The sequence below is a fragment of the Barbatula barbatula genome (assembly GCF_947034865.1).
Source record: "Barbatula barbatula genome assembly, chromosome: 19".
Classification (NCBI taxonomy): Eukaryota; Metazoa; Chordata; class Actinopteri; order Cypriniformes; family Nemacheilidae; genus Barbatula; species Barbatula barbatula.
In genome coordinates this window covers 13,036,771-13,056,815 of record NC_136782.1, presented here as the reverse complement: position 1 = coordinate 13,056,815, position 20,045 = coordinate 13,036,771, and the positions used below count along the sequence as shown (strand labels likewise).

The window sequence follows — 20,045 nt, the reverse complement described above, 5'->3', positions numbered from 1 at the left end:
AATAAACTTAATTTAAACCATTTTCTTTCCAAGCAAAATATCTTGTTTTCGAGATGGTTACATATTTTAACAGAAAAAAAGAGAAAAACATGCTCATAAAATGATTCCTAAGCAAAGCTTTACGGCACAAGCTGTCTAAATGAAAATGTATATTACAGCACAGAAAAATCAAGATAAATAAGTCTTACCAGCAGTACAACTTCACTCATACAAAAACTACAACCTCATTACATCTACATGCCATGACCATGTAATATGGGTTATCTGAATGCATAACTCTCCTTTGGTATGGTGTCACTCATGAACAGGCCATGCTCTATTAAGCTGTCAGTGCACTAAGTGATTAATGTGAACTGCACATCCTGTGAGAGAAGACGTGAGAGAGTAATAAACTAACAGAAAACGACAAGTGCAGGGAGTCTGTTTTCTATAGAAATGTATCGAAGGACTTATCGCAGTGAAAGATGGTGTCTTCGGTTCTTTGCACTTTCGTTCCACCCTAAAGTAGAAAGTGGTGATCCCCCTGAATAGGCACAGATCTCCAGTACTACCATTGAGAAGAGCAGTTACAGCAGTCAATGGTCCGTACAACACAACCACCACTACGGGGCAGCCGTGTGAATGTGAACCTCTGCCGCAACCATGTCACGGGTGTCGCTATTTTATTGTCAAATAATATTTTTCATAACAAGCATTACTGATCTCAGCTGTTCGAGCATGAAATTATCATTGAATTACTTCCTCTTGCCTTTGCAAAAAAATTTGTCAAACAGATCATTAATTAGCACACAGTATTTTACATACTGTTTTAATGAGAACGACTGTAAAACTGTTCTCCATAACTCTAAATTTTGATCAACTTTATGCAAAAATATAGGCCTATCCATCTCATTAACATAATAACAACATTTTCAGAAGGAAACGGAAGTGGTTCTTGCCAATCTTTCTGCAATAATAGGGTGGGTGCTAGCATGTTGCCAAGTGGTTGTTAGGGTCATCTAGATGGTTCCTTATTGGACAAAATCTAAAGAGCCATGATGTCCAGGTCCATAAATTTGGCTAATCCACATACTGTAGTTCCCTCTGGAATGGACATGACATTTCTTCTTTAAAGAAAAATTTTCCCATTGCTTTTTACGTTTATTCATCTCATAGAAAGTTAGGCTTTCATGCTAGTGATACAAAGGCAAACGATGTGAGTATACTGTAGGTTTAGCATGATTGTGAAATGGTTACCATTACAATGGACTTCATAATGTAGGCTGCTAAAAGCCAAGCTCTCCAACTGACTTGCAAAACCGTCTGCTTTTGGCAGTCTGACCAAGATCAAACATCCATTAAAAATGTTTTAGCCAGGTTTCTAAAAAACCTCATGGAATTTCCCATTGGCAAACAGTGAGATGCAATGACCAAAGACGTCTGTCTTGTACTCTGCCTCATACACACTGACCAAGTTGAATTTCATGAAAATAGATTGCAGACTGAGGGCCAGTGAAAGGCTTGTCTTAAATGATATGAAAATGATCCAGTATACAGTTTATTTTCTTTGAACCATCTTTATCATATATGCAATAATCTGACTCCGTTCATTACTTATCAACATTTCACTTAATTAATTTGATGAACAATAATCAATGTAAAACTTTCTTAATGGTTTAATGCCCTTATGACCCTGTTGGCAAACCGATATAGGTAGTTCACCATCCCTCGAAAACACTCTGTGACGTCTTAGTGGGAATTAAAGCCGTTCCACTTGAAGGCCTTAAGCTGATTATGGAGAAAGGTACCCACTCTCAGAAGGGCCAATGTGACTTTGTTTGGAATCTCTGGGTAATTTGCGGCATCCTCGCTCTGAGATGGTAATATTCTCAACTTTAATCCGGTGCCAGGTTGAACTCAATGCACGTCTAATAAGGAGACTTTGCAGGGACTTCCGTCAGCCAACGTTTCACTCAACAGAGAGAAACAACTCAACCTTGAGCCATTCATTTCCATGGACATCTCTGTCTCAGCAGATAGGGATGACATTGACGGTGGGGGGTGTTTGATGGTGAATGAATCGGATGGTACAAATGATGAATGCCTGAAGGACACATATGGAAAAAAGGAATGAACACCATGTTTGGAATTATCTTACAGTGCAGTACAGGATAATGTAATATTAATGGAAGAGAATGTCATAGTCAAAATGATGAGATATAAAGTTTAAAAAGCTTTTATTTCTAAATAATTGGTGGATTGTAACATGGAGCGAGTGAATCTGTTTCAGTCTGCCTTGAATCTATTAGTGTTTACAAAGACACAAAGTGGAAAATTACATGTAGCTTTATGAAAATCTTCTCAGTATACAGAAAGACAGCAGCTGTAATATACACACATGAGAACATCTGCTGCTTGACAGATGCAGGCAGTTCTTTATGTGTTTTTCAGGAATGAGTGGAGCATAACATGAAATTATAACATATGTGCAAATTGTTGAATTTTGAAATCTGGTGAACAACATTTCATAAAGTTTCATAAAGAGACTGACATGACGTGCAAAACTGACCATGCACTGCGTATATACAGCCTTAGAAAAATAAAGAGACCATTTCAAATGTTCTTTTAATGATTGTATATTTCTCTGTGTTTAACCTAACAAAGAAATGTATACAGGTTTGGAATAACTAGTGAGTAAGTGAGTAATTCATGACAGAGTTAACATTTTTGGGTGAACTATCCCTTTAACAGCAGCAATGTGCGATACTCACAATCGGCCTGAGCACAAATGAGACACGACGTGCTGCTATTGAAGAACGTTAGGAGTCCAGCTACAGCCATGCTGACGTCTGTGTTGGTGGGCCTGAGGTCCAGCGTAGTAAAGCGTGGAAACTGTACCTTCAGTATGTCCTCTGGAGCCACTTTTACATATGGCACCTGAAAGGGAAACAACAGAATAAAAATCAGAACACAAGACTATTGCAGGAGGAAGTTTTGTGTTATGCACTGTGCTCTCGAGTGGCGGTGTGACAGAATCATCACATTCTCAACAGACTAATTAGATCCACTTTACGCCAAAAACTAATATAAACTCATTTGAATAATTTCAAACCCCCTCTGAGAAGTCATGTAATGAACAATAAAACCTAGACTTTATTAGACTGTTTTTGAAACTAGGTGACAATAGAGAATACACCAGCTTTTCGAATTTTCATAATGTGTTGCAATATGAAAAGACATATTTTTGAAATCAATTATTCTCTGTATTACCTAAAAAAGCAGTTCAATGGGCAATGAACTAACAAAAGAAAAGGTTTTTTGGTTATTCAATTATTCAAACTTATTTCTTAAAGGAACAGTTCACCCAAAAATTTTAATTCTGTCATCATTTACTTGCCCTGAGGTTTTTCCAAACCTGTTTAAATGTCTTTGTTCTGCTGAACACAAAGGAAGATATTTTGAAAAATGTCAGAAACCAAACAGATCTCATCCCCCTTTACTGCCATAATAGGGAACATACTTAAATATATGGGAGTCAATGGGGGATGAGTTAAAAATATTTTGTGTTTATCAAAACAAAGAAATGTATACAGGTTTGGAACAATCTGAGGGTGAGAAAATGATGATAGAACTTTCATTTTTGGGTGAACCATCCATGTAAGTCAGCTGTTGAGTCATCTTAACTCCCTGACCCAATAAAGGACAAGGAAGATGTTTATCCACACAGAGGACATGTAAATTACCTGTGACATCTGGTTAAAGGAAACAGAATGTTTCTAAACAAAAATAATACACTTTTATCAAACACATCCCAAACCGCCATGTGTCCCCCCACCCCAGGAGACCTCACTGTTGGCTGCTCTCTAATTTGATATGTGCTGATGTGTGGGTGCATCTGGGTTTGGGTGGGGCTTGTGTTACTCAGTGGGGCTTGAAGGGGATCCTAGAGGACGCAGGTGAGCTGGCTAAAGGGCCTCTTCATCACAACAGATTGCCTGTCTGCAGCGGACCATGTGACCATGTGACCATGCACCGCACTCGCACGGCCCTGTATTCCCAATTGCTTTTCCATCGCTTTCCATCAGGACGTAATGGAGTCCCCGCCAGCCTGGATAGATGGGGTACAGTGGCTCAGCGACACTCGGAGGCCGACTGGGATTCTTCTACATGGAGGATCGCAGAGATCTGGGTAATGGGAAGGCTCAGTGGTGAGACATGCACGAGTCTCTGACCTTCCTGCAGCTGGGAAGATGCTTTTCTTTATTCCCAAAGCCAGCTTTCAGACAACAACTCATCTGTCCAAAGGGTTGTGCAACTGTAGCATGTACAGCTACAGACCAGTTGCATCCCTTGAGATTTAAAACACTGCAAATATCAATGGAAATATAACAATAATTTTCATTGTACTAAAAAACCCAGAAAGGAAACTTTTCGTCATTTCCGTGTTTTTTTCTTTGGATGGCAGACCTGACTTACCAAACAAGACATCACCAAAGAACATGGAAGAAGACCTGGGTTCAAATATCAACCTAATGTATGTTTTTAAAATGAACCAAACAAAAATTTAATAAAATGTGACACTCCAAAGCAAAAAAGACATGTTTTATTAGTTTTATAATACAAAGCACAATGCTATGAGGATAAAGATTTTCTATTTCAAGCATTTGAACACCAGAAGGTGCAACTAGGATGTCAACGTGTGATTTTTCCCCAAAACATATATTTTAGCTACCATAATCATGTTAATTTATCTCAATTATTTTTAAGTAAAATATTTTTTGATGCGTTTAAATGACCTTAAAAATCTAAGGCAGTACGTGCTTCTAAATGGGCATGGTGCACCAGCTAAACAAGCTAATTCAACAAAAGGCACGTTTTAATTCTTGTGGATGAGAGTAAAAATGTATTCTTCAAAGTAATTAATGGTTGAAACTGAGCTTTAAGTGGAGATCCTGAAAAAACTAAGCAGGAAAATTAACATCCGAGAGGTTTAATGAGCTTCTGCTTCACATATGAAGACTGACACCATCTGACTCCAAAGTCTTCTGTAGTAGGATGTTTTTAAGAGCTTATTCACACTTGGTCCTTTTCAGGGGTCCGAGCACGGTTCGCTGCGTTTTTGGCCCATATGTGAACACTGCAAATGATCTCAGACCCCTTGGAAGCGAACCAAACCGAGACCATCTCAGGAGGTTGTCTGGGTACGGTTCACTTTCGGATTGTGCTAAAAAGATGCATTGTGAAAACAAACTGCTCTTGGCTCCCTTGCTGTTCCTGTTCGATTCTCTCTCTCCTGATAAGTAGTGCACGTGTAAAGGTAATAAATAACGTGCATTTCTCAATTTGGATAGCTCATTAAAGCACTTAAAAATGTTAAAGATGTAAATTTGACGTGTAAATGTTGCTTATAAAAACATAAAGCTCGTCGAAGGAGCTCATATTACAATTGAAAGAGAGAGCTGTGTAAATCCTTACAGCATCTCACATTTTAAATTTGATCACTAGAGATCTGTCAGTCATATACAAGTGTAGAGCCCTGCACGGGCCTCAAATAGGCTCTAGAACGGCCATTGAATGTTGAAAACATGATAAATCACAAACGTGACATTACTCTGTTGATTGTGCGCTTTACCTACCGTTTAACTCAAAACACTCGCATCATAACAATGTATGGATGCTCTGGTCTGGATAGTAAAGTGATACTATGTGGGAGTGGGCACATTGTCCATTGTGCATGGCACCGTGAAAAAAGGCCCGATGCCGGCTCACGTTTTTAACAAACTGTTTGTAGGCCTCAGGCTGGAATGCAGGGCTCTATGTTTATTTATTGCACATACTCTTATATAGCATTGTAGTTTTATTTAATTCGCCATTCAGTCCCTTTTTATAGTGCACAAACTCTTACAAACTGCTAACGTTTACTATATTTTAATTTATACTATATTTACTATAATTAAAACATGGTAAATGTTACTACGAATCCCAAAAAACAGAATGAACACAAAGAGGTCCGAGTCCCCATTTCTTGCTTAAGTGGACAAACTCTGTCCTTTTTAATTTGGTCCACCTCTTGGTCCACTTAAAGGGGTCTGAGTTTGGTTATTTTAAAGAGGACCCAAGTGTGAAAACACCCTAAGAAAACAAATCAGCTGCTTGTCATTATTAACAGTATTTGTAAAGAAGCATTCGTCTGAAGCTGCAATCTAGTACAAAGTAAGTCTGTGATGGATTGACACGAAATTGACCATAATGCAAAGTTGTCCGAATGCCATTTTTCTTCTGGTTACAGCATGTTACATATGCATCAGAACCATTTCCAAGATGTAAATAGAGCTCTTGCCCTAGTGGAGCCAATCTGGGCTACAGCATTGGAAATGGGGGCCAGAGGGAGTGTTGTGTATGAGGGTAATTTCTGCCTGTCCATGTACTGTCTGCTCCTGCAGGTTGACAGAGTGGCTGTCAGGCCTACAGATGCACCGCTGAAAGTCTTTTAATGAGGGCCCGGTACAGGCCAAAATAACTGACTGAAGTCAGGCAGAAAGCCATGCAACACTGCTTATGCAATGCCTGTTTCTCACCTTTCATTTAAACAGGACCCGATGAATTGTGAGTCACTGTAAGGATGCTGTATTTTCGGAAGTATAATGGGATGGTTAAATATCAGGGTAATTGTTTTATTTGGCTTGGTTTAGTAGATTGAGGTCTTTTCTGAAATACTTCACATTAATCATACAATCATAATTGTTAATGTGAAGTTTTGGCTCAATAAGACAAATTACGCTATACCTGTTCTACAAGGTTTCCTTGTAAGGCCCCCTGTTGTGTAGAGTGCATCACTTTGCGTCCACCCTAATATAAGTGATAATCTTAAACTTAGAATTTCAATCAAAGCAAAACATATTCCTTTTATACAATGCCGGAACATCAATTATTTTGGTTGGTTGTCTTATGTTTCTGCGTCCCCCCTGGATCCATCTTGGGGCCCCCAGTTTGTGAACCACTGATCTACATAACGAAAGCTGTTATCTGAATGTAGCAAAGGTAAAACAAATATATACATTTCTTCTGGCTGATTGAAACAATAAATTTGACCATCACAAAGAAGTGTATTGCATTCATGAATTCAGACCCTGCTGGAAAATCTATATTAAAGCCATTGCTCACTCTCATGCCACCTCAAACTTCCTTTCTTATGCCAAAACAAAATAACATATTTTGAAGAATGTTGGTAACCAAACAACATTGTACCCATTGAGAAAACCACAGAGACATTTCCAAAATATCTTCTTTTGTGTTTCACATAAGGTTTGAGAGTGAATACATTATGACATAATTTTTACATAATTTTAGGATAAACCATCCCTTTATGAACTCTACAGAGCGGTGTGTGGGATTCTGGTGGCTGGTTTCAAGCTGGTCCAAGCTCGAAGACCATCTTGGACTACCAACAAAAGAGCTACCAGCTGGTCATACAAGTCTAAACAGGACATAATGGTTTTTGAAACATGCAGGGTGGACAGCTGACCAGTCAATAACCAGCTTGGACCAGGATTCAAAACACAAGTACCAGCTTAAGCTGGATGTTCCAATATGGCTGTTTCGATACAGCACTACATGTAACTCCTTTCAACACTCAGTTTTAATGTTACACTGGTTTTACTGTTCTTCCCGCTCCCAGTAAAACTGTCTGACTCCATTCTACCTGTACACATGAACAAAAGCACATCCAGGAGGTTGGACGATCTCTAGAGGGAACTCTGGGGATTTAATGCCATATGGCAAGGTAAGTATAATGAGATCTTACATCTGTTCCCTTACTTGCCAGAGGAACAAAACTCATGTTTAATAAAAGATCACAGAACTTTTACCAGGGCCATGGTGTCAAACGATACAGATGGACACACTGTCGTATGGTAAAGTCCGCCGTATTTGTTTATTGTCATGCTCGAGATCAGTAGCAAACAACATAGCCATGCTAGGTCGCCCACAACCGCTCCTGCAGGTTGGAGGGAGCGATCGCAGACAGAAATCACCGCCATCACTCAAAGACATGGAGATCAGCCATATGGGGATGGGAGAATGGCTGGAGGGGTATTGTGAATGATTGTGACATCGCACACCTCTCTAATGTGGTGCAATGAAGCATGGGAAGTCAGCTGCTTGGGGAAAAACACACACACTCAAACGATAAGTGGAGTAATCATGTTGTGGAGGCTACGCAAGTGCCGTCGACGTCTCTGGTAGAGAGAGAAATGAGAAAATACCGTTGAGACTCTTGGAGAAAGCTCAGCATTGACCACAATCTCATCGATCAGCACGCTGGAAAAAATCACCTTTCTCCATTTCAGGGATACAAGCCTCGCAGCTGGTTACGGAGAACATAGATTTCATGTGAAAGACTCAAACGTTTTAAAGCTGCGGGTCGCATTTTGACTGCACTGCAAGGGTCAGCCTCCATGCATGTGTAGAGGTGAAGCAGTGTTAAATTGTACAAGTGGTAATTGTGAATTTCAAACAACACCTAACAGAGCGGATCTGTGTCACCACCTCTTTTCTCTGCTCATGCATTCATCCATTGTAGACAAATGTATGATGTAAAGCAGCAAATCAATCCATGACTTCTCAAGGTAGACCATTGGCAAAAACGGAAATGCTGAGCAGCAATGTATGCTTTAACCCTCCAGACAACAGCTATATTTGGCATGCTTTTACAAAATCCTGTCTTCATCAGGAACAGACATGTGCCTGTATTCAATTTCCACATCATGATAAATAATCTTTTATTACAATATAGTAATGTTACGATATTCACCTGTAATACAAAAACTGTGTTGAAAAAGGGTTGTCCTCTTTCTGACCTTTAATAAAAAAAAAACTTCCAGTTAAACAGTTAATAACTTTTTCAAACAGACAAAAAAACCTAGCAAAGAACAATATTAAACAATCAGAACGTTCATCAATATTCTTTGCAATAGTCTTCATGCGGAATGTCACAAGCAGAAACCGGAAAACAAGTCTCATTGCATCCAGTCTTCTGTATGCTCTTCATTACATAAAGAGCAGTTTTACTCACAATGCCTTTAAATTAGAAAAGATGATCAAAATGCCCATCATATAAACAGATTGATATATCAAAGTTTTTTAAATAATAGCATTAAAAGCATAAAAAGTAGTTTTGTTAGCTGATTGCCTTAAAAATCCACAGATATCAGTCTGAACTTTGACCAATATTTGTTCAATAATGTTCAAAGTTTCGATTTATTTGATAAAAAATCTAAAATATACGGAAAATACTATCAATAAATCTATTGTAATCTTATAAAATTAATTACATACAAATAATCTAATTATATAATAATGTTATAACTGGTCTATAGAAGAACAAGGGAGAGCCAAATATTAATATAGCATTTCCAATCTCTTTTCAATGTTTTATGATGTTTATTAACATTGACAACACATTTAAAATACAAGAAAAATATACAAAGTTCAAATTTCATTATACAATATTGTAAGATTATGGCCTTGAGGTAAAAAACAAAAAATCCTCAAAAGTATAATATATGAAGACAATATACCCTATATCAGTTATGTTCAAATGATCCATTTCAAGTAAAACTAGACACTTTTTTCATAAACGCCCGACCATTATTGAAAACCTTGCCTTTGCAAACTGGATGAAACCCATGAATAATTTCTCCCTGCCGTGCCGGAGGGCTCAGCTGGGGTGTAAAAACCTGAAAAAACCTAAAAACCATTCACACCTCAACAAAGAGCCGGTGCTGCACCGCGGATGACCACGGAACAAAGGCACAATGGAAAACTGGTCCAACGGCTTTAGCACATCCATCATATTAAAAACAAAGGGACGAATTGAATTTGAAAGGTTCCATCAAGCCTACAGGGGTCTTGAGTGGTACTGTGCTGAAACAAATCTGTTCAGCGCGGAATTAAGAGAAGCTCTCAATGGCCGTCGGTGTAAATTCAGGCGTGTGGGTGTCCCTCGTCGGACATGCCGTGTGTCAGATCAATTGCACAGCAAAAGAGAGGTGAGCAGAGGTGCCGTCAACAGCTGTGCGAGCCTAATTATCATTGGGTGGATGAGGAGGCAGCACCTGTGTTTTGTTTGCACGTCGGCTGAAGTGCTGTAGCGGTCTTACTGTGACACCATCATCCACATCGGCAACAGGGTCTCATCTTCTGAAATTTCCTGCCCCTGGGGGACGTTTTTTTAGAGTGTGTCTTGTTCTAGTCTGTTCTGCTGACAGTGCTCATCTGTCCATAGTGCACTGGCCCGGATAAAATAAAAACAGCGTAAAGCTGTCTAAGTTGGTCTGCTGGTCCTGGTAACCAGCTAAACTGAAACCAGTCTTCCAGCTTGGTAAAGTCACCAAAATCCTTTTAAAAACATCCAACAGACCAGAAAACAGGGTTAAGCTGTTTTGTCAACATTATGGTCTCTAAAGCACTCTATGCAGAGGGATCAGCAGTGCTACAGTTATAAATCATTTAAGGCAATGAGTCTTATCCGGCCCAGTAGAGTTTTCATAGCTTAATCACCATGCCTGACCTCTCACCCTCCTTCTGTCCGTTCACCAGCCAGAAACTTCCGCAATCCTGGAGCCATGGCACATTCGGGTGAATTACATCTACATACATTTGCATCCGTAGCAGATGCTTGCTTACTCTAGCGGCTGACAATGCAGCGTACAAATCACGTTAACGGCAAGTTACTGGCACAAATCACAACGCTGACGATTCTCCAATCGCACAGAAAAAAAGGAACGACTGAATATGTGCACATGGAACAGTTAAGAGAAAGGGTATTCCATTCAAGTCTTACCATGAAAGAAGTACAACCAATGGAACATAACTATGACAAGTAAATAACCAAAACATTATGCAATGCACAAAATGACAGGATTCTATTTTGTATTAATTTTCTTATTAGTTCTCATACTTTATTGTTTTATTGATTCTTATATTACATACAAATTTTAACACATATTAATGTATATTTAATGTTTCAATGCTTTTAAATCATGCCAATAATGAATCTTAATTCTAATCACATAGGGAAGAGCTGTCCAGTTATTCACAATGGTCAGTCTGGAACCAAAGCTGCGTCGCAATTCGCATTCTATCCGTCCTAAATAGAATTAGTATGTCCCAAGTCATTGTGTGCTGAAATGAGTATTCTCAAAGTACCCGGATGGTTTACTGTTTCCAGTGAAAATTTTAAAAGTGTGAATCCATGGACACTTAAGGGAAAATTCCACACTCCATTAATACAATTAAATTAAAGATGCTTTACTTAATTAATAAATGTATGTATACAGTTAACATTACTTAAATGCAAGGAAGAGATGTATTTTGATGTTTGTGACAGTTAAGGATCACAGGACCACATCTGTTTCGCGTTAGTATGTCCCAGTTTGTACAAACTGTTTTGCTACTCATTAACATGTATATACATGTCCATTACAAAAGCAGTAAATACTTCAAGGGCATAGTATAAGTAGGCGAATTGGGGCGCAGCAAAAGTCTGGCCTGAAAATGTCACCCTTCAAATAAATATAGCTCAGCAGTTCGGTCCAATGGGTTAATCTTTCACCAGCGCTTCTGTGTGCCTCCCTGATGTGGCCTGCTGGTCAGGTTTTATTATTCATGCTTGACCAAGTGGAGTAATCCTAATTTAATATACAACATCACTGATAACCTGAGCCCGCATCTAACCGAGATGGCCACACATTATCATTTCATTACTCAGCGGGGTCCCAATGTCCGAGACCACTAGTTAAAATGCTTCTGTTTTATATTTTCAAATTTAGTTTTCCCACATTTAATATTAACAGAAAAATCTGAGGGAAAAGTTCAATTCAATCAATCACGTCAATGCTAGTGATGTTTAACAACAATGATGTAATTCATTTGCATTTGATATGGGGAGAATCTGAAATATATCTTATTCTATTTAGATCATAGTAAATCTATCTTTTATCATCTTTATTAAATATATCATTTTTATTTCTTACAACTTTCTGCATATTTAAAGTAGTTCACCCAAATAAAAGAAAATTCTGTCATCATTTACTCAACCTCTTTAGACCTGTATGCCTTTCTTTCTTCTGCAGAACACAAAAGAAGATATTCTGAAGAATGTTGGAACCCAAACAACGGCCCATTGTCCCATTGAAACTGGTTTTGTGTCTACACCGAAGTGAATGGCCACCGCAGTTGTTCGGTTACCGAATTGCAAGCAAGGAGGAATTAAAAGTGACATGCTGTGAACAAATATGCATCAGGCTGTGATGAGATAAAGTTTATATAAACCAGACCCTCCGAGCAAATCTTTCTTTCCTTCTGGCCAGATGGGAAACTCCATCTCTCCATTACATTACATGAGTGAAAGAGTATTTTGAGCACTCATGATAATGAAACGCGCACAGCTTCTTTCCGGCGCTCTTGCTGTCATGAGCTATTTTTCTGTATTTACGTCAGGCCGAACTGTCAGCTTAAAAGCAGCTGTGAACAGAAATTTGTATGATATAGACATTTCAACCTCACAGGCCTCCCACGTTCACAATATACGAACGCAAACATGCAAGCTTGCAATTTAGTCAGAACGCAAACACAACTATGCATACAGATGAGGGAAATGAAAGGGTCATTTAATCCAAATCCAAAAGAAATCATAAATGACACTGTACAAGCAGAACATTAAAACATAAATTTTTAAACTCTTTCACAAACAGACCCACACGCCACCATAAGCATACTAGACCCCACCACCATCACCCCCATCATGCCATTAGACAGACACGTCCCTATTATTTCAAAATATATATTTTAAAACAATAACAGGTGCACAGTGACCTTTTCCAAAGGACAGCGAGCAGCAGCCATTAATGCATCCACCTAGCCTCTGAGCCATCTTCTCAGACTAAAAAAAACATCTCACCTTTTCCATCATTTCAAACCAACTAACAACCCTCTCCAGCACAAACAAAATCCTGACCATTACAGCCTCGCACCGGGACAAGACAAATAAGAAGCTCATGAAAACAAATCAAATGTCAGCGTTATAAATATTCATCGTGATTTATTATAGCCAATGTAAAACATTTAAACTTTCATTATACGAGGCCTCTTCGGCGACCTAAACAGTCATTTATAAGGTGTGACTATGAATATTTATGCTTGTTGTTCGCTTTAGAAGGCGAACGGATTATGCATTATGAAGACGTTAAAAACCACTGCTTGGTGGAGTACACAGAGTAAACTTGTTTTTAGGGTACATTATTCATAACCCATGTAACAGAAATACATTCATCTAAATGTTGCTCTGGAGAGATGAAGCACATATTACAGTGTGGAAAGCAAACACTTATAACTTATCATAAAAAAATTAAAAACATAATAAACTACACAATATACAGTATATAATATACATATAATAAACTACACATGTAAGTCTTTTTAGTCAACACTAGAATATTAGTTAATGCATTTTAGTATTAGATGTCATCATATAATTTGATGCCTGAGAACCAGGATTGTAATTAAAATCAGCTCTACACTTTATTTATAGGAGCTCTGAGTTCATCTTTAACAGTAGAAGGCTTATTATAGGAGACAAGAACAGTGGAGGATTTTTCTTTTACACGTTAATAGTCCTGTTGATTAATATTAACAAACATAATAGACAGCGGCAGGTCTATTAGACTGCATTTGCAGTGCAAAATCTATTGCACAGTCCCCATGTTTACGAACATGCATGGGAGAGCATTCATTACAGAGAAGTGTCATTCAGACGGCTCCTGAAATGGTGTCAATGCTGCAATGCAAGAACGCTGTAAACCTTGGTCCGGAATCTGAATATGTTATTTAATACTTTGTGAAGTATCTAAGAACGATAGTTTCATTCTTTCTGTATGACGAAGAACCAAAGTTCGTAGATAAATGTGATGTCTGAACAGTTGTGTTACCAACAGAGATTTGTCAATAGTCATTCATGAACTTATTCATTTCAGCTACCGTTAAAGTCACAGGTTAACAGACTGCATGGTCTGCGTGTTCATTTGTGGTTAGGGATCATTTTTTTAAGCATGTCACGGACCACACCAGTCATTACACTAATGTTATGAATGATTATTTAGTAATATGGTCTGGGCATTCATGACTAAAAGGGAGCCAACGGCAGCACCCACCTCTTTCTCTCCACAGATATTACTGATGATCGAGTTGGAAGCCGGGCTGGCAGAGGGACCCAGGACCGCCACCACCCCTTTCGACATGATCTGGCACACTGTCAACAGGCAAGAGAAAGACCAACAGTTATTTAGTATGGACAAAAAGCAAATGTAACCCTGCCAAGACACCCTGTTTATTCTGGGTTTTTTTGTATAAAAAACGACAACATTTCCCCTTAAATTCCCAGTTAAATTGACAATGACAATACCTATTTAACATAATGTATTAAAGTGTTAATTTTAAATGGTTTATAAATGTGGGTAATTCTTAAAAAATCGTGTGTCCTCCTAATCTTCGGTTTTATTCATTTTTAACGCCATTCTAGTATCTCAGGCAGTATTCGTGGCGAGAACTAGTCAATCCATACACAAGTCTGTTCTACACACAAATCAATATATATAATCCTTATATATGTATCTCTATGGACCACAGGGTTTTTTGGCCAGACATGTGCTGCGTCCGAAATCGCCTACTTCCATACAGTAGTAGGCCAAAATGAGTATGAGTCATGTATGTCCTAAACCTCAGAATGCAAAAAATAGTAGGCGAGAAATACCCGAATGATCTACTTCTTCCGCCGAGATGAGTGAGTGTGGATCGGATGGACATTTTTCTATCCCATGATGCCACGGGAGCTGAGCTCACGCTCAGACATAGAGAGTATGGACGTGTCGTCACTTTACCACGTGAACAGAAACATTCAGACAACTGCTTCGGACGCAGTGATGGTCTTTATAAGCTGCAGTTGTGTTACAATACTCGTGTGAAGATTCTTCAAAATTGCCCCTTCATGTCCCATTAAAGTAATAACAGCATAGATATTTGGAACAACATGAGGGAATATTTTCACTTCAAGTCTGTTTGCTGTTGTTTCAAAAAACATATTTGTAGCTCCGATACTATTTGTGCGTACTATTTGCTGAAAACTGAAGTGTTTAATTTCTGCCCCACAAGTGGGAAATTGTAAAAAATAACTATTGTTTTCAAACAGGCTTCCTGGGCAGTGTTTGCTCGAACAGATCAATGTTTTGAAAGTGCAGGGCCACCTGTTGACACGCTTTGGGGTAATAGACCTACAAATGGCTTACTTACAATTGTCTCTACATATTCAAGGGAAAGTTCACCAAAAATGTATAATCCTGCAATCCTACTCACCATCAAATTGTTCCAAATCTATACATTTTTTGTTCTGATGAACAAAGAGACATATATTTGGAGGAATGCTTGTAACCAAACAGATCTTGACTACCATAGTAGGAAAAATGACAATGGTAGTCAAAAGTACCCCAGAACCGTTTGCTTTCCTACATTCTTCAAAATATCTTCTTTTGTGTTCAACTATGGTAGCCAAAGGTGGCTAAGAACTGTTTGGTTACAAGCAATCTTCCACCGTTCCTTTATAAAGGGACAGAAGTACTTAACACAAAAACAAACACCTCATGTTTAAAATGATAATTTGAGTTTTTATAAGCAATTGAATCCAGTTTATTTGAGAATGAATGTGTTTGTAAAAAACGTACAATAATCCGAAACAGACCCTAAACAGCTTCAAATTTTTATTTTTATATCACTCCAGAAAACTATCTTTCATTATTAACTGAACTTTGTGTAAAGTGTGTCCTGACATATTTGAGATTAAGGGGAGGAGTAGGGTGTAGAACCAAGAATAGTATCTTTGTTTCTCACTTCCCTGCACACAAGCTGCGCATCAGGCTTGGCAGTGGAATGGCCTGTAATTTCACATTGGTCTATAATCCCTCCCTGGTTTAATAAGTATTGTGTGTGCACTGTAGCAAAACAGGTGTTGCTTTCTGAACTGTTGGGATGGAAGGAATTCTGGGAGAAAAGGAAGAAGTCTATACGGTAAAAAATGGACAAGTGAGGAAATCCGTCTGAAATTCAAGTAATGTTCCAAGTGATGCGTTTATTTCGGTGATCAACTACATACTGTATGACTTGATATATAGTTACATGAAACAGTTGGAAGGCCTTTCTCCTTAATTTAATAGCAAGCAAGACGGTTTGGTTAGTTAGTTTGGCAAGTCCAGGCAGCCCCTGTTTGGATAACAATTACAAATGCATGGGTCATAAGGCCTGTGTGCTGTAGCACCACAGGGTCATGTGATCACATTAATGACTATCAAAACCTTGGACATGAGTCTCCTTCATGGATGATCTTGAGGACAATGGTACCATAAGAATTGAGTGAGCATCGGATTGTAGCGTGATTCAGTACGTCTCCGTTCCTCTATCACATCAGATCACACACATTAGCATGCAGACCACACTCAGAATGGAATGCAGGAAGATGCAGGCTTCGGCGATTACAGAAAGGAGTATGGCAGGGCAGGTGACATTTCTCCATTCCTGGGAGTTTCACTGATCCATTTCTAATTCAATTTCTGCATACTGCAAGCTATTACAATGCTGAATTAGAGCAAACATGGCTGTGCGACTAACTGAATACAGAGAGACAGACAGCTGTTTGTATCTCTTTCGGTGGGTGTATTTTACTACCGCTGCCAGAAGGCCAGAGAGCACCGGGAGAAGATTTCGCAGCTCTGTGTCTCAGCAGCTGTGAATTTTAAACGACAGCACGTTCTTGTCCTGATTTTTGGTGCCGCCTCTGTTCATTGACAACAATGAACCTCAGTCATGTTTAATATCCACTTGTGAGGGACATTTTAAGGAAGTGATTCGGTTTCTTCTCCCTATCCCTATTTGTTTTTTGGATTCCCAGGGAAGTGATGTTAAATTTAGGGTGTCGGAGGCACACGCTGTTTGACTGGCAGCTGTGAAAACAACATTCTTGTTTATCACCCGTTGACTGTAGCATTAAAACTCAGAGCGGGGTCTTTAAAACACTTAAAAAGAGTTTGAAATCTGGAATTTAGGAAAAAAAGTTTTGGATTTCGAAATATTTGAAACGAAGAACTGATGTAACATGAATCATGTTCATCCACACAACCGTATGAAATGTATGTACTGTATATCAGCCGAAGTGTTGCTTAAAGCATATCAAATTAGCTTAACCACTGGATATGCATTGTTGCAACACAGGGAATATTAGACCATGAACGACATGTACCGGTTCATTCAGTCTCATTTTGACTCAATTGACTGTTCGGTGAAGGTTGTATTCATTCAGTCCATTCAACCAATGATCACTCTGACAGAGCTCACACTCTAACGCCATTGGCTCACATATCTTTGAAGTTGCACGGTCTTTGCTTAATCAAATACTAACAAATTCTTATATTTATGTTTAAAACTATCTCAAAGTTATTTTAAATAACTTTTCCAATTCAACTCACCGAAATTGCAATGCAAATGATCAAATTCGTAAAATAAATCACATGAGACTTTTAGACCCCATTGCATTTAATGTGTTAATTTGTTTGTTTGAGTGTCTGCTGGCCTTTTGAGAATGATTCCCTTGTAACCAAGGAAACAAAAATTGCTTCGATATTCATGCCTACACACCTTTTGACTCAAAAGACATCAAAACACGAGAACACATTTTATTCTCTAAGTGGAAAGCTGCTAATTTAATTGCCATCGCACAATAGACCCCTTTTACTTCATCTTTATCTTTGCCTGCCCCATTATGAAAAAGACATATGAAGGAATAAATCGGAGACATCAATTTACTCTGTATATAGGCTTATGCATATTTGTGTATCATTGCATTGAATAACAAAATATTTTGTTGCTGTTTTATGAAGTATTCAGTCCATGTTTTCAGAAGGAATATTGTACAATTATCATACTACTGGCCTCCGCTACCTTTGAATCATTATAATAAATATGACCTTTGAATAAAAACAGTCTATGTCTAACAAATGATAAAAAAAGAATTAAAGAAAACAAGTAAACAGTACATGTGACATGATGTTGTGTTTTAATTTTTTTAAATTGAAACTAGGAAGTACATTGGAATGATATTATATTTAGCACTTACTGGTCTCTCCTGTTTCATATTCACTATCTCTTAGCAGCTCAAAGATGTCCACCTCCAGTTTGCCTGTGGTGGAGCGGTTGCTGGATCGGTTAATGCTTTCTTTCGCCAGAGTGATGGCCAATCGCTCCCCGCGGCTACACTCCATTGGGTCATCAAGAATGGCAGCTGGGACACAGAAAAGAACACGAAAAATCAGAGTGAGAAAAAGAAAGTTGAAGAATTTTGTGTTTACAGTAGCATATTTTGAGAAATAGTTCTGTGTCACAACAGAGACCACGAAGCCTGCAGGTAGCCAGAGGACATATTCAAAACAATGACTGAGATTCATGGGAGTGCAGACATGATTGTTTCTATGTGTACTTTAAAGCATATTCACCGCTTCTCCTACACTACACAAATATCATACAGATTTTTGACAGGTTTCTTATTACCTGCGCAAGTGCTCCATATAGCTGTTATGACTGCATATGAAATCCGTTTTCACTGCTTCACTCCCAGCCACACAGGTGTACAGGGAATAGACTATCTTTGTCCTATTTTTAAAGTGACTTTATGTTTGACTGTTCCTCCACCTAATTCCTTCATATCAGTGTTCAATTTGCTACGAATATGACAAGTCTGGGTTAAGTTGATACAAGGCTACAAGCAATATATATATATATATAAACTGTATATAATATATTTCTGAATCAGTCTCTGACAGTCTTGCCTACAGGGACATTAAAATCTATGTAAAGCGAATAGCATTTACTTGGATCACCTCGATTTCCGCATCACAATGTTTGACACAAGTGAAGTCGGTTGTCAGAAGTAGTTGAGTATATATCAATAGTGAGTTTATGACATCATCAAGAATTTGACATGACACAATAATAAAGCTACAGGTGAGCAATCAGCTAGGTTTTGTTTTGACGTTTTGTCTTGATGTAAACATTTTTAAAGCTTTGCTTCTGTTTCCTGCCAGTATAGAATACTCAAAAAATATTAGATTTTTTACCTTTTAAATGTATTAGATATTAAGAGTTTATTCGAAATGTATTTGAAATCCTCCAAAGTAGAGAAAATGTGTTTCTAGACCTCAGATCCATAACTGTGCACGACCACAACAATGTTTTCATGCAGCTGTGATGCCTTGGCAGGAACAGTTAACTGGTTTAGAGTGTTCTCGTGTTATAAATACTCCAGCGATAGTAAGCACTGTAAAGTCATTATTAAAAAATAGAAATCGTGATTTAGAAAGCATTTTGTGCAAACAATTTAATCCAAATAAGACAGAAACTGCCACAAGAGTCCTAAAAAACAATACAACCGAGGACCTCCAAAAATATCTTGAAATAGTTTGTTTAGTGATGGTAAATGAAGATCTGTGGTATGTTGTAAATCGGATTAAACGTTTTCGCTCAGTTTGAGCTAATGCATTTTGCAATGACAAAACAGATTTCTGTCTGACCGAGGCTATTTTAAAGAAAGTAATTATCAATTAATGTACTGTTACATTTGGGGTAAAGCCACATTAGTTACAGACTTTTCCCAATTGTAATACCTGTCATGGTTAATCTGAAAATGTATCATAGGATGAATGCGTTTGCATTGAAATACTAATTTCTCCACAAGAAGAAAGAGCTCCTGAGAAATCCTGCAATTTTGTTCTGGCTGGCTATACCAAAGAGTCTGGGTATGTTCCAATAGCCCAGCAGTTTCTTGAAAAGAACACTATGGGTTATCCACTCAATTTAATGTAACTGAACATGTATGTACAGTGTATGTGTGTGGCAACTCAAACCAATTTGAATGAACATTGATAAATGACTATTACCTCAGTAATACAAACTAGTATGCTTCTGGCTGAAAT

The 20,045-nt window shown here is 38.2% G+C and overlaps 1 protein-coding gene across 2 annotated transcripts in view; it reads right to left on the bottom strand.

The window, feature by feature from the left end:
* The window catches only part of grik4 (glutamate receptor, ionotropic, kainate 4), a gene marked incomplete at its 5' end in the record, with an annotated part of 131,757 nt that overhangs the window by 75,690 nt on the left and 36,022 nt on the right, over nucleotides 1-20,045 (bottom strand). For both annotated transcript variants that reach the window (XM_079480717.1, XM_079480718.1), the window contains 3 exons: nucleotides 2,751-2,916; nucleotides 14,190-14,287; nucleotides 18,194-18,358. In XM_079480717.1, coding sequence (XP_079336843.1) covers nucleotides 2,751-2,916; nucleotides 14,190-14,287; nucleotides 18,194-18,358 — 429 coding nt within the window. The remainder of the gene's footprint in view (nucleotides 1-2,750; nucleotides 2,917-14,189; nucleotides 14,288-18,193; nucleotides 18,359-20,045) is intronic.